We start from the raw sequence: 24,574 nt of genomic DNA, 5'->3' as shown, positions 1-24,574 counted from the left end.
CAATTAGACTATGAAGAAAAAAGGCTATAACAGAGTTTGTAAAATAATTCAATCAATCAATCTTGCTGCATATTTATGCCTGCTGGCTCTTCTCTCCTCCTCCCTACGGCTGCAGGACACGGTAATATTTTACGGCATTTAATAAGAGAAGAGGATTCCTAAGTGTCTGAAGTACAGGGTTCTGGAAGAGCTTTTCAGTCAGTAGCACCTCGAGTTTTAAGATGGAGTTGGAGCAGTGCCCGAAGCTCTTCCCACACTCGGGGCACTCGCAGGGATTCCCTTACTGGTGCCTCTGCTGGTGTTTCCTCAAGGACGAGCTCCAGGAGAAGCTCTTCCCGCACTCGGGACACTCTAAGGCCTCTCCCTGGTGTGGATGCGCTGGTGGCTGGTGAGTTGGGAGCTCCACTTGAAGCTCTTCCCGCAGTCTGTGCAGCGGAAGGGCCTCTCCCCTGTGTGTGTTTGCTGATGTACAATGAGATAGGAGATCCACTGAAACATCTTCCCACACTCAGGACACTCAAAGGGCCCTCCCCTGGCGTGCATCTCCTGGTGGCAGGTGAGGCTGGAGCTCTGGCAGAAGCTCTTCCCACACTGCAAGCACTTGTAGGGCCGTTCCCCAGTGTGGATCCTCTGGTGGCAGGTCAGGCTGGAGCTGTGGCTGAAGCTCTTCCCACATTCCGAGCACTTGTAGGGCCGTTCCCCAGTGTGGATCCTATAGTGGCAGATCAGGCTGGAGCTGTGGCTGAAGCTCTTCCCACATTCCAAGCACTTGTAGGGCCATCCCCCTGTGTGTATCTGGTGGTGGATGAAGAGGTGGGAAGTGTGGCTGAAGCTCTTCCCACATTCCAAGCACTTGTAGGGCTTCTCCCCAGTGTGCAGCTGCTCATGGACCACCAGGTTGGGCCTCTGGATGAAGCAGAGGGGGGGCCGCTTCTCCTCAGAGCACCCTGGGCTGGCTTTGGAGCCCCTCCTTGTGGGGGATCCCTCTGGCTTTTCCTCTCCGTGTGATTCCTGCGCCATTGAGCCACTCAAAGCAGCCTCTTCCATGAGGTTCTGCCACAGGGATTTGTCCTCCCTGGTCTCCATCTGCAGCTCAGTGCCTGGGGGAGCAAGCACAAGGAGAGGAAGGGACAAGAAGAGGAAGGAACAAGGAAGGAGGAAGGAAAGAACAAGGAGAGGAAGAAGGGTAGAGAAGGAAGAAGGAGAGGAAGGGACAAGAAGAAAAAAGGGAGAATGAAGATGAAGGAACAAGGAAAAGGAAGGAAAAAGAAGAAAAAGAAACAAGAAGTAGAAGGAACAAGTAGAAAGAGGGGAAGGAAGGAAGCAAGGAAGGAAGCAAGGAAGGAAAAGGAACAAAGAGAAGAAAGACAAGGAGAGGATGGGATTTGCCTCCGTGCCACAGGGAAGGGGAAGGAGATCACCCCAGTCCATCCCCGGCAGGACGGCGTCGGCAGCGGGGTTGTCCTGCAGCCAGGGGCGATGCTGGGCTGGGAGATGGAGCAGGAGAGAAGGGAAAGGGGCACTGACTTCCTCCTCACCTGCCTGGGGCTCCCGGGGCATCTTCCTCTTCCTCACTGCCTCCTCCTCCTCCTCCATTCGGCCAAGGCTTGGGAATGAGAAGTCCTGTTTTGAGGGGAAAACCAAGGGGTGAGTGCATTGGCTTGGGGGTTTCTCCCACCCAAGTCCATCTCTAGAAGTCACCAGATACCTTGTGTGAGAATTTAAAGAGTTTAATATAAAGACAATAAGAGACACATAAAATAAAGCAAAGGGATAACGGCCGGGTGCCTTGGTGCTCTGCCAAGAGCACACCTGATGCTCGAGGTGAGTCCCTTTTATATCATTTTTATTTTCCGTTCTCTATTAATATTAAAACTTTTCTCAGAGCTGTTCTGCATGGCCACTCCTTGGTTCCGCCTTTTTAGAGCATGCGTAGTCTTCTGCCTTGCGGTTTTATTTCTTTTGATTCTTGGGGTTGGGCCCGCTAGGTAAGAGTCGATGGTAGGGTGGATCTCTTAATTCTCCAGACAGTCAGGGCTGATTGCAGCTTTGGGCCTCTTTGCCCCCCGGCCAGAGCGGTGATAGCGGCTCTCGGACTCTCCTGGCAGAGCAGCCTTTGGGCCCTTTTGTTCTCTGGACAAAGTGTTGCTTAGCAGCTCCTTGGGCCTCATCCTGTGTTCGCTTGGAGGTTCTCTTACTTGCTCACACTTGCTAACATTCTTGCTAAAAAGAGAGAAAACTACATCTACACAGCAAAAAAGCATTTCTAACATTATATAATATCTACTTTTATACTTTGCAAGAAGCCAATATTATATTATATGTTTATAACACTTGTGTCCATGAAAACCTCCAAAACATCAAGACTCAGAGGAAAATATCCCTCACTGAGGTTCCCCCTCTCTGGTCTCTCCACTATGGGGTTCTGGGGGTCCCCCTTGTCCTGGATGCTGCGGGCCCTGCATATATTGAAGGTCCCTCCTCTGCAGGGTCTCTGCCCGCTCCAGACTTCCAGGGAATCCCAGGGGTGCCCCCTCTTTGGTCTCCCCACTCTGGAGTTCAGGGAGTCCCCCTTCTCTGGGGCTGCACTAAGGGATGCCGAGGGTTTTGGGGTCCCAGGGGTCCCTCCTCCCCTGGCTCTCTGCTTCGGGGTGCCGGGGGTCCCCCCTCTCTGGGGTCCCCTCTTTGGTGTCCCAGGGGTTCCCCCTCTCCAGGCTCATCCCTTCTCGGGGCTGCCCCTTCTCCAAGCTCACCCCACTCCCGGCTGCCGGGGTCCCCCCTCTCCAGGCCCCCATTTCAGGGTCCGGGAATCCCGGGGCTCCCCGCTTTTCTCTCTCCCCCCTCTCAAGGCTCCTCCCCTCCTCCCCCGCCGGTACCGGGCGATCGCCACGTGGCTCCCGGGACCCCGCACCCGCCACCCACCGCCGGGGCTCTGCCGGCAGCCGCCACCGCGACATCCCCAAAAAACACCTCCCGGGGACCCCGCAGTATCCACCCAAAGGGCATTTCGGGTCAGCTTTGGAGTCCTGCAAGATCCAAACATCGCTCCACCCGCCCCGTCCCGAAGAAAAGAATCAGGGAGCACCAAGGTACTTCGGCTGAACTCCAAATATCCCTCCCCCCTTCAAAAGAAACCCTCCCAGGACCGCCCACGATATCCGGAGCGAGGTCCCCCTTCCCGGTCACCTGCGGCATGCGGGGGCAGCGATGCTCCCGGCGCGAAGGGGCTGCAGATCCAGAGAGCGCTGGACGCACGCGGCGCCTCCTCTCGCTGCTCCCCTTCCTGCTCCCGCTCCTCCTCTGCCCCTCCTCTTCCTCCCGCTCCTCCTCCTCCTCCTCCTCCGTCCCCCCGGCTGCTGGCGAGGAGCTCTCGGGTGAGCGGGGCGGGGACGGGACACGGTGGGAAAGGGGTGGGTCCCCCCCAAACCGAGCTGGGGGGAGCTGGGGTTCGGGGGACGGTGGGAAAGGGGCGGGAGAGGGCGGATGAGGGGAGGTGGGACAGCGGGAAGGGGGTTCCCAGTGAGGGTCTCCCAGTGAACCCCAGGACCCCCAAATGCCGTCCCTGTCCTCCCAGCCCCTCCCGGCGCTGTGGGGGCCGGGCCGTGCCCCAGTGCCGGCTCCAGGGAGCCCGAGCGAGCCGCCTGCCCGGCATCGAAGCTCTGGGCGCGGAGCCGAACGGGCGCCGTGCAGGGAGTGTCTCTGCGCTGCGGGCTCTGTGCCTGAGCGCTGCCCCGCGCCGAGCCCCAGAGGCGCGGCTGCTCCGCTTCCTGCGCCGCTGCTCCCTGCGCAGGGGAGGTCGCGGAGCGCCGCGAGAGGGAGCGGCTGATGGAAGGGCTGCAAAGGCTGAGAAGGCTTTGGAGCGACTGGGGAGGCTGTGGGGGTGCTGAGGCTCTGGCGGGGCTGAGGGCACGCTGGAAGCGACTCAGGGTTGCCTTTGCTTCCTAGATCTCCGTCTGCTCGACGTTTCCAGTGAATGATTAAAAAGCCGGTATTCACGGACAGAAACTCTCTAACTAATTAAAGTTAGAAAGTGGTGTGTTGATTACCCCGGCGGGCGGCACGGGAGTCGCCTCCTAGGGACGTGCCAGCCACTTACCCGGTTATTTGCCCTCTATTGATTTCACAAAGTGTTAGATATTAATCCTATACATATCTCCAGCACCTCCCATTCCCCGCTTCCTATTAAAATGCGGTTATTAGTCCTTTGCGCGTGCGCAATTCTTTTCTTGATTTGGGTCGGTGGTCTTGATTTGAGTCAGTGGTCTTGAAAGATGAAGTCAGGGATCTCTTCGTCACCATGAACTTTCTACCTTCTATTGTGGGCAAGCCTCGGGAAGCCTTCTGGAGACGGTCCATACCTCCTGCCTGTATTTGATCATGCAATCTAAGTGCTGGCTATAATTCTATCTGCTTCTTTTGTCCTTATGGCAGTTCATTTACTATAAGCAAAGTTGCAGACAGGTGCATAATGGCGAATAGCACTGAACTTCTTGGCTAAATTTCTAACTCTTCGTTGACTTGTCTTTTGGTTCAATCAGTACAAATTGCTTCTAACTCCCAGCTAAAGTTTAACTTCATAATCGTGACTCACTGGTGCTGTTGCTTTTGTCTTCCATATGATTTTATCTTTTGCATGAAATGCTTGTGAAGTGCCCCCGCTGTCCCTTGTGTCCCCTGGGCACCGACAGCCCCGGGCCTTGCCCTGCTCCCCCTCCCACGTTCCATCCCGGCTGGTGGAGCCTTGGAGCTGCCGTGGGGCTGCCCCGGGGGCTGCGGCCCGAGCCGGGGCCCCTTCCCAGTGCTCCCAGTCTGCCCATCCAGCCTGGAGCAGCCAGCGAGGGCTTCAGCTGGGGCGGCAGAGAGGCGCTGCTGGGGGGTCCCAGCTCCGCTTGGTTTGGGTTGTTCTTCCCAAACTGGGCAAAAACGACTTTGGGAGTTTTCTGCCACAAATCTCTCCCCCCGTGCACTCAGCCAAAGGGGTTTGGGGCGGTTTTCCCTTTTGGGGGAAAACAAAGCGAGGCACTGATGCTCCATCGGGCCGGGAGCAGCGGAGAGCTTTGTTTCTCTTCTCAGCTGAATGGCGGCTCGGGGGGATGCATGTGCCCCTTAATGTGCACCCCCACTTTGTATAATATCCGATATTCATGGCTCTGTGAAGTCTTTGTTCTTCTGGAAGTTCAGGAATTTAGCAGGAGCTTGGCTGAGCAGCAGTTCGTGTCAATTAGTAACATTTTCTGAAATATGTGGTTTCTCCCATTACTTCCTTATCTCCAAGTCCCTGGCCCTATCTCCAATGGGATTCACAGCATCTGTTTGTAAAGACACGTTCATTTTTTTCCTTTTAATCCTCCTCTTCTTCTCTTCTGAGTACTTCTCTTTGCAAACTTTAAAAATGCCTTAATCTGTACTTCCTGAGCCTTCTTTGGTTTTGGGATTATTCTCAGTGACCTCATTCTGTGTCTTTTTGCAGCCGTTTCTGGGTCAGGAGGCCTGGCTGCCACCTGCATGCCCTTGATCCCCTGCTGAATGAGCTGCACTGAGCAAGGTGTGGTGCATGGTAAAAAGATGAGAGTTGCTGCAGCACCTAAGAGGAGAAACAGCATTGGTTTAACCCATGGTCTGCCAGGGAACCACGAAAACGTGTCCTATTCCCATCCTTTCCATATTTGGAGTGGTACATGAGCTGCTTTCTTATTTTGTTTGTTCTCTGTTTCACCACTTTTCCTTTGTCATCTCTTTGCCAAGAGCACTTTGAGTCATTTAATTTTCCACAACTTCCTGGTCCTTCTGCTGGAAGAGAATCTGATGCCATCCCAGGGTGAAATGTGGCGTTGCTCATGGGAGTGGATTGGTGGGTGAGAAGGTCAGGAGCTGGAGCTGTGTGCTTGGTTATGATTTGGAGGACAGCTTGTAATCTAATGATGCATTGAAATGATCAGTGGGTTCTCTGGCACCTGGTATGAATTTGTTTGGGTTCCCAGGGGCTGCTCCATGGTGTTGTAGGATTTGTTCTGGTGGCCGTTCATCTTTTCCCCATTTTTGGGCGCTCCCAAAAATGCCAGGGATGCATCAATTGACCGCTTTTCTCTGGTTAAATCATCACATCCTTGGATTCCCAAGTGATTTCGCTGACCTTGTGTCAGCAAAAGCAGCCCAGTGGTCAAACCCACCCTGTATAACGCAGAGAGTGCCAGCAGATGTTGGAGTGGGGAGAGGGATGATTCCCCCCCGCTTTTGTGAGTGAAGTTCTCCCAACATTCTCCGTTTGCTGTTTTCCTTTGCAGCTTCAGGGATTTCTGTTGCAGAGTCAGAGATGCTCAGTGTGGGCTCTGCCTTTAGCGATGCAAATTCCGTCAGTGCAGGGAGGCAGAGCTTGGGGTGAGGGGCAGAGGGAATCAGCCCAATTCCTGTGGCAGGCAAGGAGAGCCTGGGACATTGTGCACACTTCCCGCAGCAGAGTTAATTTGCATTTCTAAAGCTCCTCTGCTGGCTGCCTGGAAGGAAGCTTCTCCTCCAGGGCAGCCATCAGGTGACTCACAAGTGGCCCCCAACAAGCAGCTTTCTTTTTTTTTTTTAATGTTTTTTTTAACTGTTTAAGAGTTAAAGGGTCTCCTTTAAAGCTCTTCCAGTTTTGCAAAATGTAGCCTACAGGTGAACATTGAAAAACCCATTCCAAAATTCTGCCATCACTAACAGCCACGCACACATACACAAAAAACACCCCAAAGCAATAAAGATTTTTGCTTCTTTTTGTCCTAAGACTAAAAATTGACTCTCACACCCTGGCCCAGACCCAACTGACAATATCAAAGTAAGATTATTAAGAAAAAGCCTTCTAATGTTGTAATCTTATCAAAACTGTGGGAAGAACAAAAACTCTCCAACAACCTTTTTAGTGTTAGAGGATTAAGGCTGAAGAAAAGGAATACAAAAGCTAAATTTTTAGCAATGTAATATTGAACATTTATTAGTAGAACAAAGGCAAATCACAGCTCTGGGGCGCTTGGCAATATTGCCAGAGGCGCCCTCCATTCATTTTACTGTGGACTGAAGTACTCTCCTGAACTGTTACATATTCATTAACCCAGAAAGGAATTTACACTTCACTCCCCTTTCCCCCTCTCCGGTTTCTGCCCCTTGCCCCAGCAGGACACCGCCTCAGTCCTCTGGATCGCTTCAGAACTGCAGACAGGCCCCCTCTCTCCGGTGCCTCCGCAGTCTCCAGCCTCACTGGCAGCTGCCAGTTCCCTTGGGCGGTGTGAGTTCTGATGAGGTAACAATCTTCCTGGGATGCTTGCGGTTTATCTTCTTTGTTTCTCTAAGATGTCTTGGTTCCTGGCTCTGTAGTTTCTCAGCTCAAAAGACATTTATTACCCTGTGTTTATTAATACATTTCTTAACATATTACAACTATTTTGAAGTTACAATTTACCTTAATCTCGTTTCTACTTAACTACATTTTACCTTAACACTATTTCTACACAATCCATCATCACTTCTAAATGTTTGAATCATATATGTGAAAGACAACATTTATCATTCACTCATTTATCACACCAGGGTAAGGAATTGCAGACATGGATTCCAGGGGAGATAATTGAATATCTGCCCTGGGTCTGGCTCTTCTTCTTGCCAAAGCCAATGGCAGCAGCCGTAGCCGTGGCATCTTGGTTTCTCTCAGCAGCTTCAGAAGGTGTTTCTTTATTTCCCCATTCATTCTTTCCACCCGACCTGAACTCTGGGGGTGCTGGGGCGATTGGAGGTGCCACTGTGTTCCTAAAGCAGCCAGAACGGCCTGAAGGATCTTTCCTGTAAAATGAGTTCCCCTGTCTGTGTCTGTTGCTTCCACAATCCCATATCTTGGAATTGTTTGTGCCAAACATGCCTTAAGAACTGATGCAGGGATTGCTGAAGCAGTTGGAAATGCTTCTGCCCCGCTGTGAGCTGCCATGCTGTTAGCAGAAGATATTGAAGCCTTCCTGCTCAGGGCATTTCAGTGCCAGGCTCTTCCAAGCACCCTCAGCTCGGCCCTTTGAGCTGAGCATGCGGGCGCTGAGCTGCGCTTTGTCTCATTCCCTTTCCTTCAGAGCAGCGTGTCTTGCCACTCTTTTCCCTTCTGCTGCCCTTGCAGAGCCATCCCTAAACACCTTTTCTCCCTCAGGCCAGGGAATGTCTGGTAAATCTCTGCTAGCCCGGGTCTGGAGCTCTGTCACTTGGCTGCAGCCATGGGTTTCTTGCCAGCCCCGTGTCCAGGGCCGTTCAAACAGGAGGCTGGGTTCAACCCTTGCCCTGTGCTCAACTCTGAATCCTCCTGTTCCATCCAACAAGTTTCATTCTGTAAGAACCGAGCGCTGCTCATCCATTTAGAGGCTCCTTTGGTTAACAAAGCTTTACCTTGATGCCAGGCTTGAACAATCAGAGATTGTGCTGCTGTCAGTTTTCAGGCCTCAGTTCCCATTAACGCCGGGGCTGCACAATTCTGCAGACAATGAGGCCACTCTCTGGCCACTGGGTTAAACATTTGAGCCCAGGAAATTCCTTTGGCATGGCCCTGATTAACATCCCCATGCAATTCAAATGGTTTTTCCCTGTCTGGGAGGGCCAGGGCAGGAGGCTCAGTTAATCTGCTTTTGAAGCCTTGAAACTTGTGCTTTCCTTCTGGTGTCCATGGTGGGGTTTCTTGGCTGGCAGGAGAGGAGTGTTGTAGGGAGAGATGCCTGGCTCCAGAAGCGCTGCCTTTAGCAGGGCCTCAGTAAGAGGCTGTAACCCCTTCCTTGCCTCCCTTGGAACAGGGTATTGCTTTTAGACACCACTTGTCCTGGATGCTTCAGAGGAATTTGGAGAGGCTCCATATCTGATTTTCCCTATTTCCCTGGGGCTGCCCACACTTCTGGGTTCCCTTCAGCAGAGGCCTTGGCAGACATTTGACACCAAGGTACAGCAGCATTAGCCTGTGTATCTCCTTTGACAATATGAATTTGCATTCCCACTTTAGCCACCAAATCCCTTCCCAGTAAATTACAATCACAATTAGGAACAAACAGAAATTGATGTGTTTCAAACCCATCTCCCACATCTACTGATAGTGGTTGAATAAAACAGACCTGCTCATCTTTCCCACTTATTGCCTGAATAATCAAGGAACTTCTTGACAATTTCACCCCTTAGGTCTCAGATTCGGAGTGGATCGAGAGGTCCCTGTGTCCATCAGGAGCGGCCTCGTCTCGATGCAGAGGCGCCCTGAATGTTCTCAAGGGCTCTGGTGCGGTGGGTCCCTGGTGTGCTGGGAGCTCTGAGAGCCCTGACAATCCATGTCCATCAGGGGTGGACTTGCTGGTGCTGAGGGTGCTGCTGTCTGTGCTTGCAGTGTCCTTGTGGCCTGCAGCTGGAGCCCTGATTCCTTGGCAGGGGCTGTTTGGGTGGGCTCTGCCGTGCCGAGGAGGGCAATGCCTGTGCCAGGTGCTTGTGGCCGCTGCCGTCCCCTGGGTGCTGGGGCCCCCTTGGGCCCTGCGGTTCATCCCTGGGGGGCTGTAGAAACTCTGCCATGGCCTTTGCCTTCACCTTGGCCTTTTGCTCATCCCTTCTTGCATTCCCCTGCTGAGCCTTTCTGGCCAAGTGCTGCAGGGGCTTCTTGTGCCTCTCCTGCAGCCCCCTCAGTGCCTGTGGGTGCTCATCCTCTGACAGCTGCTGAGCTTTCTGCACAATCATTCGTTTCTCCAGTGACCCAAACAAGATCGATAAAAGAAAATCCTGATCCTTCCACATCCCGCAGCCTCCTGGGGGCCGGGGGCCAGTGCCGGCCCTGCCCAGGGGGTGTTGGGGTCAGGCAGTGCCCGGCGCTGAGCCCCGGCTGCCCCACAGCCCCGGCCCGGCCCCGCAGCTCCCCACAGGCCCCCAGCCCGTGCTGCCCTGTCCTGCTGCTCCCCCCCACAGAGAAACACCCTGAAATCCTGAACTTCTTTGTTTCCCAGTCCTGGAACGCGGGGATACAAAAGATCTGGATCAGCTGGCAAATTCTGAGGTTAAGATGGTGCTGAAAAACATCCCAGTCCTCACTTTTTTCTCTTCCTCCTCTTTTCCATCTTCCTTTTCCTTTCTTACCACATAGATTCCTCCTGCTGCTGTTTGCCTTAACCATATTCCTGCACACTCCCTTCAACCAATCCTTTCCCAGCACACCAACACCATCCATCCCCTGTTGCTGAGACCCCTTCTCGACTTCCCTTTTTACCCCTGCTGGGTGTCCATGTCCTTAATTACCTCTGGGAGAATGTGCAAACTGCCTCAACATTGTCCCCTTTTGTATAGGACACGATGTCCATGGTTGTGTTCAGGCTTTGTTGTTGTTCTGGAAGTTGAGGAATTGAGCAGGAGCTTGGCTGAGCAGCAGTGTGTGTCAATCAGTGCCATTTTGTGGAGCTGATGGTTTGTGGTGTCACTTGCTTGTGTCCAAGTCGGTGTGGCTGTGTCCGAGCAGATTGAGAGCATGTGTTTGTAGGGAGGCGTTGCTGTTGTTCCTTGGCTGGGGGTGCCCGGTTTTCGGGCCATCCCCCCTGGAGCAGGGTGTCCCCCCTTGGTGCAGGCGCGGCCCTCAGGCAGCGCTCAGCCAATCAGAAGGCGCGGCGCTGGTGAGTCAGCAGTTGCCAGGCAGAGCCGCAGCGCCCGGCGCTCCCCAGCTGGAGCCCCCGTGTGGCCCGGCCTTGGCGCCCCCCGCGAGGGGAATTTGGGGAGGTGGGAGGGGGGGAGCGCCAAGGCCGGGCCGGCCCGTGCTGTGCTGGCAGAAGTGGCTGCGGCGGGGGCCGAGTGCGGGCAGGAGCGGCCGAGAGCCCAGCGCTGCCGCAGCCCGAGCTGCCGCAGCTGCATCCCTGCTGGTGCTGTGGGATGCGAGAGCTCTGGGGGGCAGAGCGAGCCAGGGGTGGGTGCTGGGCCTGGGGGAGGAGGAGAAAGGCTGGAGGAGCAGGGCTGGAGACCAGAATGGTGAAAGGATGGACGTGGGAGCAGCAGGTGGGATTCAGCAGGAGAAGGAGTAGTGTGAGGAAGAGGAGTGTGAGGAAGAGTAGGGACACAGGAGGAGGAGGAGGAGGAGCAGGAAGAGGAGGCACCGCAAGGTTCCAGCACTCGCTGTATCTGCAGCCTCCCCCCAGCCCCAGGAGCGTTGCCCCCCACTCCAGCAGGTGATCAGGGAGGGGGATCCACGATTTTCCCGTGGGTGAATCTTGGTGTTTCTGAGGTTTCTTGGGCTCCGTGTTGGTGCTTTGGTTTGTTTGTGGGGGCTGAATGTTTATATATTGTAGCAGGTTTTGTCTGAATCTTGGTGTTTTGGAGGTTTTTACAGACACATGATGCCTGGTGATAGATTCGGGCAGGAGGAGCCCCCAGCGCAAGGCACTTATCCCTTGTTTTTCCCCCCAAACCAGGATTTGTCATTCCCAAGGCGTGGCCGGATGGAGGAGGAGGAAAAGCCCCGGAGATGCCGCACGAGGAGGGGCTGCAAACGCAGCCCAGAGAGATCCGAGGAGGAAAGAGCCCCCCTGTGCCGTGAAGGCAGCCGGAGATCCAGGGGGAGCTCGGAGCTGGGGGAGAAGGCTCAGGGTGGGGAGAAGCCCCACAAGTGCTTGGAATGTGGGAAGGGCTTCAGGTGGAGTTACAAGCTTAGGGAACACCAGAGGATCCACACTGGGGAGAGACCCTATGCATGTCCCAAGTGTGGGAAGAGCTTCAGCAGGAGCTCCAACCTGATTGAGCACCAGAGGATCCACACTGGGGAGAGGCCCTACGAGTGTGGGGAATGTGGGAAGGGCTTCACCAGCAGCTTCAACCTGATCCGGCACCAGGTGGTCCACACTGGGGAACGGCCCTATCAGTGCTTGGATTGTTGGAAGAGCTTCGGCCAGAGCTCCACCCTGAGAGTACACCAGCTCACCCACACTGGGGAGAGGCCCTACGAGTGTTCTGAGTGTGGGAAGAGGTTTCAGAGGAGCTCCCACCTCCTCGAACATCAGCGCATTCACACGGATGAGAGGCCCTTCCGCTGCCCCAACTGTGGGAAGGGCTTCAAATACAACTCCATCCTCATCAGGCACCAGCGCATCCACACTGGGGAGAGGCCCTACGAGTGTCCCCAGTGTGGGAAGAGTTTCTCACAGAGCTCTTCCTTGACCAAACACCAACGGAGGCACCGCTAAGGGAAGCCCTGCGAGTGCCCCGACTGCGGGAAGAGCTTCGTGCGCTGCTCCAGCTCCATCCCCCGTGGGAGGATCGGCGTTGGATGATCCCCAGTGACCCCCGATGGGCAGAGCCCCAGAGCTCCGTGGTGCTGGTGATCTGTGTGGGAAGACACCAGGCTGGGGGGCTCCGCCTCTTCCTGGCTCCCAGTGGCCTTGATTTTCTTTTCATTTCTCTTTGTCCTTTCAAAACACCCAAACCCGGGGTAAAAATAAAGATGTTGAACTAAGTCATGGATGGGGACGTGGGGGGATCTTCCAGGGGATACGGGGGATGCTGGCTTCAAGGGAGTTGAGGGTTCCTGGTGATTCATTAAATCTCGATATCCATGGACAAAGACCCTCTAACTAATTAAAGTTAGAAAGTGGTATGTTTATTCAGGCACCAGTGGCGGGGCATGGGAGTAGCCTCCTAAAGACATGCCAGCCAAGTACAAGGTTTCTCGTTCTCTATTTATTACTCAAAGTTTTACATCTTCTGCATATGTAAGACCCCAGCACCTCCCATCCTCCGCTTTGTATTAAAATGAGATCATTGGTCTTTCACGCATGCGCAGTTTCTCTCTTGAATTGGGTCAGTGGTCCTGAAAGAGGAAGTCAGGAATGTCTTCCTCACAGTGACCTTTTTACCTCCTTGCTGTTGGCAGGCCTTCGTGACCTCTTGGTGCAGCCCAAGATCTCCTGCTTTTGATTAATTATTACGAAACCCAGGTGCTGTTCTTGGTTCTATTAGTTTCAATTTCTTTTGATGACATTCATTTTGTTTCCTTCTATAAACAAAACTTAAAAATATAATGGCAAATAATACATCACTTAGCTCTAGCTTAGGCATCTACTAAGCATTAACTTATCTTTTGTTTTTCTACTTTGTGTCTTAATACAAATTTCTTCTAACTCTTAGCTAAAATTTTAACTTTTCAGAACCTTGAATCACTTGAACACCTAAGAAAGCAGTATTTCTCTCAGGTTTGCTATAGCATATGCGCAGGGGCACGCACACAGACAGAAACAATCAGGCAAGGAAGGTTCCTGTGAAAAATTGCCCTCAGAGGTCAGTGAAATCCTCACTTCGGAAGCTTTTTCCTCTCCTGCTGGGCACAGGATCAGGCCTCGAGGAGTGAGGGTATCGGCCCAGGACACATCGTGGTTTGGCGATCTCCAGGTATAGCAAACCTGAAGGTTTGCTGGCTCTGAGAGGCCCCCTCAGAGGGAGATTGCTGGTCACAGCCCACGGCGGCCCAGGAGAGCTCAAAGGGTCTCCTTTTGGGCCGCTGTTGAGAGGGTCCCAAGAGAGTGGGCTTCAGTCATAATGATGTTTCATCCCGGCCACAGTTTGGGTCGGCACTTTCTCTGAAAGTGGGAGAGCAGGAATGCTATGCCATTCGGGCAAGAGGAACCTTTTCCAGGGCTGGTCATAAGGAAAGCAGGAGCTCCTCAGCAATTCCTGGGAGCAGACAGTATTTCTGACAAGCTCGGAAAGAGCTGAGCCCAGGTGCTGTTTTCAAAGCCAAGGCCTAACAAGCATTTCTTAGATCACAGTGCAGCCTGGAAAGGAGGAGAGGGGAATGCCCCAGCACACTGGGATCCCAGGGATGTCCATGGCCTGGGGTGATGCTGGAACAATGCCAGGTACCCACCAAAGCCACTCTGTCCCTGCCCCCTGCAGCCGCACAGAGGAGAGAAAATTTAACCAAGGGTTCTTGGGATGGGATAAGACTGGGAGAAATCCCTCAGAAAACACCAGCACAGGCACAACAGACTCAGCCTGGGCACGGGGAAGGAATTTATTCCCAACCAAATCCCAGCAGCACAAGGAGAAGGCAAAGAAATCTCTCCAACATCTTCCCCCCACCCAGCGCGGATCACCCGGAACGGGGGTCACCAGGGCTCTGCCCAACGGGGGTCACTGGGGATCATCCAACGCCGATCCTCCCACGGGGGATGGAGCTGGAGCAGCGCACGAAGCTCTTCCCGCACTCGGGGCACTCGCAGGGCTTCCCTTAGCGGTGCCTCCGTTGGTGTTGGGTCAAGGCAGAGCTGCTGGAGAAGCTCTTCCCACACTGGGGACACTCGTAGGGCCTCTCCCCGGTGTGGATGCACTGGTGGGTGACGAGGGTGCAATTTTGCTTGGAGCCCTTCCCGCAGTCGGGGCAGCAGAAGGGCCTCTCTTTTGTGTGAATCCACTGATGTACGAGGAGATTGAAGGTGGTCTGAAGCCTCTTCCCACACTCCCCACACTCATAGGGCCTCTCCCCAGTGTGGGTGCACTGGTGCTTTCTCAGGGCAGAGCTCCAGCCGAAGCTCTTCCCACATTCCAAGCACTTGTGAGGCTCCTCCCCGCCCTGAGGCTTCTCCCCCAGCTCCGAGCTCTGCCTGGATCTTTCCCGGCACAGGGGGGCTCTTTCCTCCTTGGATCTCTCTGGGCTGTGTTTGCAGCCCCTCCTTGTGCAGCATCTCTGGGGCTTTTCCTCCTCCTCCATCTGGCCACACCTTGGGAATGACAAATCCTGGTTTGGGGGGAGAAACAAGGGGTGAGTGCAGTGGCTTGGGGGTTCCTTCTGCCCAAATCCATCTCCAGAAGTCTCTGGGCATCTTGTGTCAATGAAAATCTCCAAGATACTAAAATCCAGCAAAAAAAACCCCCAAACACGAAGACAAGGCCACAAAACTCCAAAAATCTCAATATCCAGGAAAAAGCCCTTCCAAAATATGAAGATTCTACCCCCCACAATAACCAAACCACCAACATTTAGCTCAACTAACCTCAGAAACATCAAGGTTCACTCCTCCCCTCCAAAACTCAAGGTTCAGCCCAAATAATGCAGATTCAAACCAAAAACTCCGAGATTCAGCAAAAAATACCCTCCCCAGAGTTCCCTCTCTGTTTTCGCCACTTTGGGCTCTGGGTCATTTTCCCTCTCCTGGCTTCTGGGGTCCTGTGTATTTTGAGGTTCCCCCCTATCCGGGGTTCCTGCCTTCTCTGGGCTATCAGGGGTCCGGGGAATCCCAGGGGTCCCCCCTTTCCGGGCTCCCCACTTCGGTGTCCAGGGGGTCCCCGTTTCCCCTGCTCTCCATCTTCCCCCTCCCTTCAGGCTGCCAGGGGTCCCCCAGCTCCGGGATCGCCCCTCTCCGCTCTTCCCACTCCGTGGCTCTCGGGCTTCCCCCAAACCTGGATCTCCCAGGCAGTCCCTGAAACCGGTGTCCCCAAAACCAGTGTCCCTGAAACTGGTGTCCCCCTCACGCCGCACCAGCACCGGGCGATTGCCACGTGGTACCAGAGCCTGACCCAGGGAGACCAACCCACACATGGGGGGAGACCCCACATCCCCCCACCCACAGCCGGGGCTCTGCTGTGAGCTGCCAGTGGAAACCGCCCAAAAAACCCTCCCAGGGTCCACACAAGATATTTGGGGTGAGCTTCCCCTCCCTGATCCCCTGCGGAATGCGGGGGGGCGATGCTCCCGGGGCGGAGGGCTGCAGATACGGGGAGCGCTGGACGCACGTGCTGCCTCCTCTTCCTCTTCCTCCTGTTCCTGCTCCTCCTCCTCCTCTACCCCTCCTCTTCCTCCCACTCCTCCTGCACTTCCTCCTTCTGCTCCTCCTCCTGTCCGTTCTCCCCCGTCTCCTTCATCCCTCCTCCTCCACCCCTGCTCCTCCTCCCCCCAGGCCCAGCGCCCACCCTTGGCCCCCTCCCCCCAAACCCACCGCATTCCACGGGAGGAGCAGGGATGGAGCTGGGGCCGGTTGGGCTGGGGCAGCGCTGGGCTCTTGGCTGCTCCCAGCTGCTGTGGGGGAAGCTAGGAAGGGGAAAAGAGGGAAGATTGTTGTGTGGAGAAAAAAGTTTGGTGCTTGTGGTCACACTGGATGGGGACTTGGACCCCTTTGTTCTCACCGCAGGAGCCTGGAGATTTTGGAGGGGGAATACAGAGATGGGTGGGGGATGCCAAGGGATTTTGGGGACAGGGTGAGGGGTTGTGGGAGCCGCTTCCTGGGGGGGAGTCAGGCCGGAGACCCCTGGTCTGGACTCCTGGTCTGGGCATTCCAGCTCCCATTTTCTGCTCTCTTCCTCCCTTTTTCCCACCTCTCTCAATATTTTCCCATCGTCCCCACCACACCCCTGAGATGCCCACATTCACCTGAGTCCCACTGCCCCCAGACACGGGAGCTCCCAGCACCACCAGTACCACCAGAACGGCCCCAGCTGCCAGCACACGCCCCATGGCCAGCGCCGGGCAAGTGCCGCCAGCCCCAAAGCAGCTGCGCTGTGCCGTGGAGGGGTCCCCATGGCCCTGCCCCACGCGGCACTGGGAGCACCAGTCCGGACCAGTGCGGAGCACGGGTGGGCAGCGTCAGAACCCACGAAAGTGGTTCCACCACAAGCCATTTAGAACCCCCAAACTGGTGGAAAGCATCAGGATCCTCCCAAAAAAGGCCTCACCTCCGCCTCTGAAAATGACTGGGGATTCTCCCAAATCCGTTTATAACTCCCCCAAAACTGGTGGAAAGCAGCAGGACCTACCCTAAAATGGGCTCCCCATGTCCTTCCCTGTGGGGCCGCACTCCAAGTGCAAGAGCCAGGTGTGTCCCCCCTCCCAGTAACACATCCCTCAGGATTGGAGGGTGCCCCAAAACCTCCTCAGGAACCAGATCATCCAAACCTCTTCATCCCAACATGTGTCTGTTTCCTTCCAGACCCCATCCCAGCCATCCTCCCTCTCCCAAATACAGCCCCATTCTTAGGGAGCCAGAGCTGCTTCTGGGGGCATCGGTGAGTGCAGGGGATCCTTTATCCCCCTCGTGCAGCTCCAAGCTGCCGAGGGCAAAGCCCTGGTTTCTAGGGCTGTGCCTGCTCCCCAAATCTGTCGGATTTAATACCCAAGTGTGGCCGGGACACGGCCCCGGGAGCTGCGCTAATGCCCGGCGGTGCCCGGGAGGGTCTGAGGGGAGGGGAGTTCATAAGGCCGAGGCGGCGGCAGCGGGAGCCGCGGGGCCCGGCCCGTGGGGGCGGCCGGGGGTGAAAAGTGCGCGGCGACCCCAGCGCGGTGCCCGAGGGCTGAGCGGAGCAGGTCGGGAACACCCCGCTCGTCTCCGCCGCTCCAAGCCGCTTTCCCGGCTCCGGCTGCCGCCGCCGCCCGGCCCCGGCGCGGTCCCGCGGGGTCGCCGCTCGAGGCGCAGCTGGAGGGGCTCGATCCGGGCCGCGCCCCGCCCGTCCCTCGCTGCGGCTCCTTCAGTGACGCGGGGCTGCGGAGATTCCCGGGTGAGGCTTTTTTCTTGTATTTTATTCCATTCTCTCTATTTTTTTGTTTTTCTATTCACACCTCTCTCCCTCCTCGGCGCTGCCCTTCTGGCCGCACCCGACAGCGCCCGTCCCGCCGTGCGGCTCTTCAGTGACACCGGGCGCCGCGGACATCCCCGTGCAGTTTTTTATTCTATTTTACTCCATTCTCTGGATTTTATTCTACTCACCCTCCGCCCGTCCCTCGGTGCAGCTCCTTCAGACGCGGGCGGGGCAGACGCGTCTCGGTGCGGCTCTTTGATTATATTTTATTCTCTTCTCTGTATTTCCTTTCGTTCCCAGCTCGCCCGTCCCGCGGAGCGGCTCCTTCAGGGACCCGGGGCGGCACAAACCCCTCGGGGCGGCTCCAGCAGAGCCCCGCCCGCCGCCGCTCCCCGAGGCCTCCCCGCTGCTCCCCGGCCATCGGACACCGCAGGCGGCCCCGGCCCCTTCTTCCTCTTCTTCTTCCTCCTCCTCCTCCTGCCGGGATTCAGCCCCCGCCGCCGCCCGGCTCCTTCTGCCGCTCCTGCCCGGCACGAAGCGGCGGTGCCGCTGACGGGGCCGGAGCGCGGCTGCCCCGCGACTGCCCCGCGCCTCAGGGCCGGGCCGGGGAGTGACCGCACGGCTGGGGAGGGACCCCCGCTGGACACGGCAAGGATTCCTGTCCCTCAGGGGGAAGCACGAACTCACCGAAACTCCCATCCCTTCTCCGTGCGCCGCTGGCCACAGGAGGGAGGGAAACGGGGATTGCGCTGGAGTTTTACACTCAATCCTTACAAAGCAGAGTCCCAGACGGAGCTCCGCTTTCAGCTTCCAACGAGGGAATCCAACGGGAGCGCTGGCGCTTCTGTAACCTCAAGCTCTTCCTTGATACTCGACACTTTAGTCCTGGCCATAGGAAGCCCTTCAGCAGCAATGTCTCTCCCAGCCACTGGCTTCTGGCTCACACCCAGCTCGGAGCTTGGACAAAAAACCCAAAGTCCCAGGAGAAGCAGCTCTGTTGTTACTTTCTTTTTTCAGAGTTCTCTTTTATTATATTTTACCTATAATCTATATTTTACTGGGTTTTTTTCTTTTTCTAAAATCTCGTGTTTATTCTCTCTTTGCCCCCTCCAGCCCTTGTTCCCCTCCCGGAGGTTTGTGGGGCGCTGCTGTCCCTCAGCCCTTCCTGCCCCGGCACCCGCGGCCGCTCCGGTGCCCTCAGGCCCCGGCTCGAAGCGAAACCACAAAACCCTCTGGAAAGAAAGCCGGTCTGGGGGAAAACCCTGCAGGGGAGATTGAATGCCACGGACAGCGATTGCTGAGAGTTGGAGATTCCAAACGCTCCAAGGGGCCCGAGGGAACCGCGCTGCGGCCTCGGGGCCTCCCTGGGGCACCGCGGGGACCCCCGAGCAGAGCGACTCTTCCCACCCCCCAAAATCCGCAGCTTTGGGTCAGCTGAAGAAAAGAGCTGGAAAAAGGGGCTGGAAAGGGGCTGGAGCCCGAGGGAACCCCTCAGCCACGGCCTGGAGCAGCCGCAGGAAAATGCCCCGGAAACCAAGGAAATCGATGGAAGTAATGAGGAATTTTTGAACTCTTTCTGCTGCTGTTTCCAGAAGGTCCCGGCCGGGTCCTGCCGGGAGGAGCCGGGGGCAGGGAGGGCCCTCAGGGCTTAACTGGGGAGAAAAGTTGAATTGGGGCAAGGAAACTTTAATGGTGGGGAGAAAATGTGAACGGAGGGGATTTGAATGGGAGGGGATGATTTGAACTGGGCAGAGAAAATGAAGTGGGGGAGGAGCCCCCCAGCCCTCGGCTGTGGCCCGAAGGTGCTGCCAGCGGTTCCCCTGCTCCCACCCCCCGGGCTGGGGGCGCGGAGCTGCCGCTGCTCCCCAGGAATGCCACGGGATAAAAATTCCACTCAAGCTTTTATGCTCCCAGTCATTCCCAGTAAGATCCCAGTTGCCCCCAACATGGTCCCAGTTGTTTCCAGTCGTGCCCTGTATGGTTCCTTTCACTCTCAGTCCCTCCCGGTAGAGTAAGGTAGGGCCCCCATCACTTCCAGTATGAACCCAGCCACTCCCCGTCGGTCCCTCTATGATGCCTTTTGTCCCATCATGGTCCCAGTTGCTCTAAGCATGATCCCAGTATGAGTCCAGTCACCCCCAGTATGATTCCCATTAACTTCCCAGTAGGAGTCTGGTTTGATTCCTGTCAGCCCCAGTATGATCCCAGTCACTCCCAGATCCTCCCAGAACTATGCCAGTCACTCCAACATGACCCTGTCACTCCCAGTATGATCCCAGTATGACCCCAGTATGGGCCAGCCGCTCCCAGGATGATCCCAGTTGCCCCCTGCATTTTTCCAGTTGCGCCCTTTCACCACCACTGTGGTTCCAGTCACTCCCAGTACAATCCCAGTCATTCCCAGTATGATGCAAATCACTCCCAGTATAACCCAGCAGCACCCATTGGCCCTCAGCATGTTCCCAGTAGCCCTCAGTATGGTCCCAATATATCCCAGTATAATCCCTGGTGCTCCAAATCTGGTCCTGCCCAGTCCTGATCCTGGTCCCAGTGTATCCTCCTGTCCCATTCTGTCCCAGTCCATTCCAGTCCCTTCCCGGCAGCCACCGCCGTTTCCCAGATCCTTCTGCCCCCCACCCCCCAAAGCTGCCCCCCCGCCCCCAAGATGCTGACGGGGATCGGGGACTTCGTGTTGGGCTTCATCTTCCTGGCGCTGGGGCTCGGCTTCTACCTGCGCAAGCAGGTGATGGGAGGGGCCTGGGGGTCGTGTCCCCCCTCCCCCGGAGCTCTGTGCTCCCCCAGGGCCCCCCAGCCCGGTGTCACCCCCTTTGCTCTGCCCACAGAGCTCCTGAGCCGCCGGCGGCCGCAGCCCCTCCCCGTGGCCTCGGGCCCGGCCGGGACCCCCCGCTCCGTCCCCGCGCTGATTTTGGGGGGTCGTGTGTCCCCCCCAGCCCCGCTGTCACTCTGCCCCTGCCGGGCTGCTCCCAGTGTTCCCAGGAAGGCTTCCCAGTTCGCCCCGGTCCCGTTTATTGGGGAACAGTGGGAAGGGACTTTGGGGGATCCCGCGCGGGGGCCGAGAGTGGAGGGGGCAGAACCGGCCCCAGGATGGATCGGGAATGGGGACCCCCGTGTGTCACTCCTGTGTCGCCCCCCCCCGGGGGGCCCTTGGGAGGCACCTCAACCCCAAATCGGCACCCAGCGAACCCCAAAGGCGCAGAGACCCCCCCCTAAGCCGCCCCACAGCCCCCAAGGACCAACCAAAATTGCCCGCGAGTATCAGATAATCAGAGAAGGCGCTGAACAACCTTCAGCCAATCAGAGCGCGCGGCGCTGGTGACTCACCAGTTGCCAGGCAGACCCGCAGCGCCCAGCGCTCCCCACCCGGACCCCACCTGCGCCCCCCCCTCGCCCCCAGCGCCCCCCGCCAGGGGAATTTGGGGAGGGGGCGCGTGGGGGGCTCCCAGGCCGGGCCCACAGCCCAGCCCTGCCCCAGCCCGACCTGCCCCGGCTCCATCCCGGCTCCTCCCGCGGGATGCGACCGCGCTGGGAAAACGGGGGGCCAAGGGTGGGCGCTGGGCCCGGGGGGAGCAGGAGAAGGGGTGGGGGAGGAGGAGAAGGAGGCATCTTTTAATGATATTTTATTGAGTCTCATTTTTTAGAGACCAGGATCAATACTCCCCGGGCGTCAGGGCGAGTCCCTCAGGGCTGTGGGGCCCTGCTGCCGGCTCACCCCGTGCCAGCCCAGCGCCAGCGCTCAGCGGGGCTTTGGCTTCCCGTGCCCTTTCCCGTGTCCCCAGCCCAGCGTCACCACCCCCGTGTCCCCAGGTCGTGCCCCACCCCTCCTCTCCTCCCCCTTTGTCGAGACACGGAGGATGAGAATTTCCCCACCATCCACCCCAAAGGTTCCCCCGAGGCCATTTCCTCTCGTCCTTTCCCTTGGGAGCAGAGCCCCAGCCCTCCTGGCTGCCCCCTCCTGTCAGGGACTTGGAGAGAGCCAGCTCCCCCCTGAGCCTCCTTTCCTCCAGGCTCAGCCCCCTCACATCCCTCAGCTGCCCCTCAGAAGTCCTCCAGACCCTTCCCCAGCTCCATTCCCATCTCTGGACGTGCTCCAGCCCCTCCATGTCTTTCTTGAAGTTTGAAGGCCAATCGCTGCCCTGTCGCTGCAGGTGCCAAAACCCCAGGGAGACTCCTTGGAAATGGGGGTAGAGAGGAGCCCTTCAAAGGGAAACGGGTGCAAAAATGCTCCCAATGGCCGAGCGGGTTTGGTGTGGCTGCGGGAGGAAGAGATGCTCCGGGACTCCGCCTCGGCCCCGGAGCGGAGCGGCCCGTGCTGCCCCGGGGCGCGCGGGGCTCGGCCGTGGGGCGCGCGGGGGGAACGGACACACGGGCACCGGACACACGGACACGCGGACAAACGCTCCCAGCGCTTCAGCGGCAGCAGCGGCAGCAGCGGCAGCAGCGGCAGCAGCAGCACAAGAGCAGCAGAAGAGCAGCGAGTCCACGAACCCTCTGCGTCCCTTCTCCTGCTCCTCCTCTCCCTCTCCCAGTGTCTCGCACCCTCTCCCGCTCTCCCTTTCGTTCCCCAACCCCGCCTCCCGCGGCCTCCCTCTCCCCACGCCCGGCCGGGCCATGCCCCCGGCCCGCCCCCGGCCCCGGGCGGGGCTGCCCCCTCCCCGCCCCCGGGCGTCCCGCCGCGGTCCCGCCTCCGCCCGGCTCTCGCCGTCCCGCCTGTGGCACTGCTGGGCGGGCATCAGTGCCTGGCTCCTGGGCACCATCGCCAGCCCCTGGCTCCGGCTGGCCCGACCCCGACCCCCACCCCGACCTCGACCCCGGCCCCGGCCTCGGCTCCTCCCGGGGCCCGCCGGGGACACAGGCGGCGCGGCCGCTCCCGCCGCCTCCGCAGCGTCTTCCCCGCTCCGAGCTCCGCCGCTCTTGAGCGCGGCCGCCGGCCCCGAGCCGCCGGTGTCCGCTTCAAAAGAGCCAACATGTGGGGATGGCCGGCCCGGGGCGGTTGAGCGGCGCTCGGGGGCCGTTCCTGGCCCCGGGCCGAGCGCTGACGGCCGCGTCTCGCCGGCACGGAAGGCGCAGCAGGGCCTGAAGGAGCGCTACCGGCTAGGTTCGCTGCTGGGGCGCGGCGGCTTCGGCAGCGTCTTGGCGGCGACGCGGCTCTCGGACGGCGCCCCGGTGAGTGGCGGGGCCGGCGGCGGGCGCAGGAGGCGGGGGGCAAAGGAGGAGGAGAAGGAGCACGGGGCTCGGCACGGCGGGCGGCGAGCTCAGCCCGCTGCTCCCCTTGCCTTGCAGGTGGCCATCAAACGGGTGCCACGGAACCGCATCCACCATTGGGGCCGGCTGGTGAGTGAGCGAGGGGCAGCGGGAGAAGCCGGGGCGCGACGGGCGGGGATGAGCCGAGGCCCGGCAGGGTGGAAGCCGCCAGAACGCCTCGAGGGAGAGCGGCCGTGGGGCCAGCGGAGCGCGCAGAGCGTCCCCGGCTGGCTGAGGGCTTGCCGAGCCCCGGCACGGCATCGGCCCCGCTGACGGCATCGTGCTCCTCCCACAGCCCGACGGCACCCGAGCACCACTGGAGATCGTGCTGCTGCACAAGGTGTCCGCTGGCTTCCCCGGCATCGTCCAGCTCCACGAGTGGCTGGAGCTCCCCAACAACGTGGTGATGGTGCTGGAGCGCCCGGAGCGGTCTCAGGACCTCCTTCACTTCATTCGGGCACGGCGCTTCCTGTGCGAGGAGGTGGCGCGGCACCTGTTCCGCCAGGTGCTGGAGGCCGTGCGGCACTGCACCAGCTGCGGGGTCCTGCACCGGGACATCAAACCGGAGAACATCCTGCTTGACCTGGCCACCGGGCAGGCCAAACTCATCGACTTTGGCTGTGGCACCTACCTGCAAGCCGCAGCCTACACCAGCTTTGCAGGTGAGCCCACGCATGGGGAGGCTCCTGGTAGAGGCATCTCACAGCCCAACATCTCACAGCCCAACATCTCACAGCCCAAGCCGGCTGTGGCAGGGGGGATTCTCCCTTTTGCTGCCAGTCATGGCAGCCGGAGTCTTCAGCCTTGCTGCTTTTGAGCGGCGCTGGCTGAGGGGCCATCTTCCAGCCCTGCTGGCAGCCTTTGCCAGCCACTCTGCCCAGGACTGGCGCTGGGGCTGGGGCAGCCAGCGCCACAGAAACACCCGTGGCTGGGGGTAGCAGAGAGGGGGGGCCAGAACCTGTGCTCCAGCCCGTTTGGTGTGCAGGCGAGACAGGGCTCGGACTGCTCTGCTGCCCGTGCTTGCCTTGCCTTAAGAATGGAATGCAGTGTAGGCAGGGAGGATGAAAGCGTGGTTTTTCCCCAGCACCAAGTGGGTTTTTCCTTTGCATGGAATGCTCGGGCCTTGCCAGGGCTTCCGCTGCCCTCTTGCGGCACCAGCGGCTTCTTTTCCAACCCCCAGTTTGTACACAAGTCCCAGGTGCTGGCGAGAGGGCAGCGGGTCACGCCGCGTGCCGCTGCTGCGGCCCCCGCATGCCCAGGGATGCTGGGGCGAGGCTCTGGGAGCAGGCAGCGTCCCCCTGAAGAACTCCATCTCTATTCCATAGGAACACCGTCCTACAGGCCCCCAGAATGGATCCAGTTCGGCTGGTACTACGGCAAGGCAGCGACCGTCTGGTCCCTGGGCATCGTGCTGCACCAGATGGTCTGCGGGGAGCATCCTTTCAGGAGGGGCTGGAACAGCACCTGGGGCTGGCTCTCGCTCCCACGACGGCTCTCTCCAGGTGGATCCTCGTCTCTGCAGCACGGGGGGAATAGCAGTGCTGGGAGACAGCAGCGGGCTCAGGAGCATCCCACACTGGCAGCTGCTGAGGAGGTGGCAATGTCCTGCTCTCCTCCAAAAGAAAGAATTGATGGCAAAGTTTAGGCACAGCCCTGAGCACACGCAGCACGGCCTGGCCATGGCAAGAGTGGGGCAAAGCGGACAGGAGCCTTCTGCAACTGACTGGCGCTTTCTGCTTTCTCTCTGCAGAGTGCCAGGATCTCATCCAACAGTGTTTATCCGTGCTCTCCTCGGAAAGGCCCTCATTAG

The 24,574-nt window shown here is 58.1% G+C and overlaps 2 protein-coding genes and 1 pseudogene across 2 annotated transcripts in view; 2 read left to right on the top strand and 1 right to left on the bottom strand.

Annotated features, from left to right (window-relative positions):
- Positions 1-209: 209 nt before the first annotated feature.
- The window catches only part of LOC125318715 (zinc finger protein 91-like), a 99,426-nt gene continuing 75,061 nt past the window's right edge, over positions 210-24,574 (bottom strand). The window contains 4 exon segments of the mRNA XM_048289652.1: positions 210-354; positions 357-904; positions 5,261-5,268; positions 14,186-14,557. Of these exon segments, the coding sequence (XP_048145609.1) occupies positions 281-354; positions 357-904; positions 5,261-5,268; positions 14,186-14,557 (1,002 nt within the window). The 3' untranslated portion in view covers positions 210-280.
- On the top strand, positions 9,228-12,454 carry LOC125318693 (annotated as a pseudogene).
- Positions 16,443-24,574, top strand: LOC125318692 (serine/threonine-protein kinase pim-2-like). Its single transcript, XM_048289635.1, has 8 exons — positions 16,443-16,563; positions 20,082-20,245; positions 21,669-21,829; positions 22,257-22,686; positions 22,804-22,854; positions 23,060-23,426; positions 24,090-24,366; positions 24,517-24,574. The coding sequence occupies exons 1-8, from the start codon at positions 16,443-16,445 to the stop codon at positions 24,572-24,574; spliced, it is 1,629 nt and encodes a 542-aa protein (XP_048145592.1).

Source organism: Corvus hawaiiensis, chromosome 31 (assembly GCF_020740725.1).
Source record: "Corvus hawaiiensis isolate bCorHaw1 chromosome 31, bCorHaw1.pri.cur, whole genome shotgun sequence".
In the NCBI taxonomy this organism is placed as follows: Eukaryota; Metazoa; Chordata; class Aves; order Passeriformes; family Corvidae; genus Corvus; species Corvus hawaiiensis.
The sequence above is the reverse complement of the archived record's forward strand: the minus strand, read 5'-3'. Positions and strand labels throughout refer to the sequence as shown.

Bases quoted from the DNA above. Each gene is read 5' to 3' on its own strand.
- LOC125318692 (XM_048289635.1), top strand. From the start codon at position 16,443: ATGGCCAGCGCCGGGCAAGTGCCGCCAGCCCCAAAGCAGCTGCGCTGT. The intron at 22,687-22,803 runs GTGAGTGGCGGG...CTTGCCTTGCAG, and splicing joins GGCTCTCGGACGGCGCCCCG to GTGGCCATCAAACGGGTGCC. The intron at 23,427-24,089 runs GTGAGCCCACGC...TCTATTCCATAG, and splicing joins AGCCTACACCAGCTTTGCAG to GAACACCGTCCTACAGGCCC.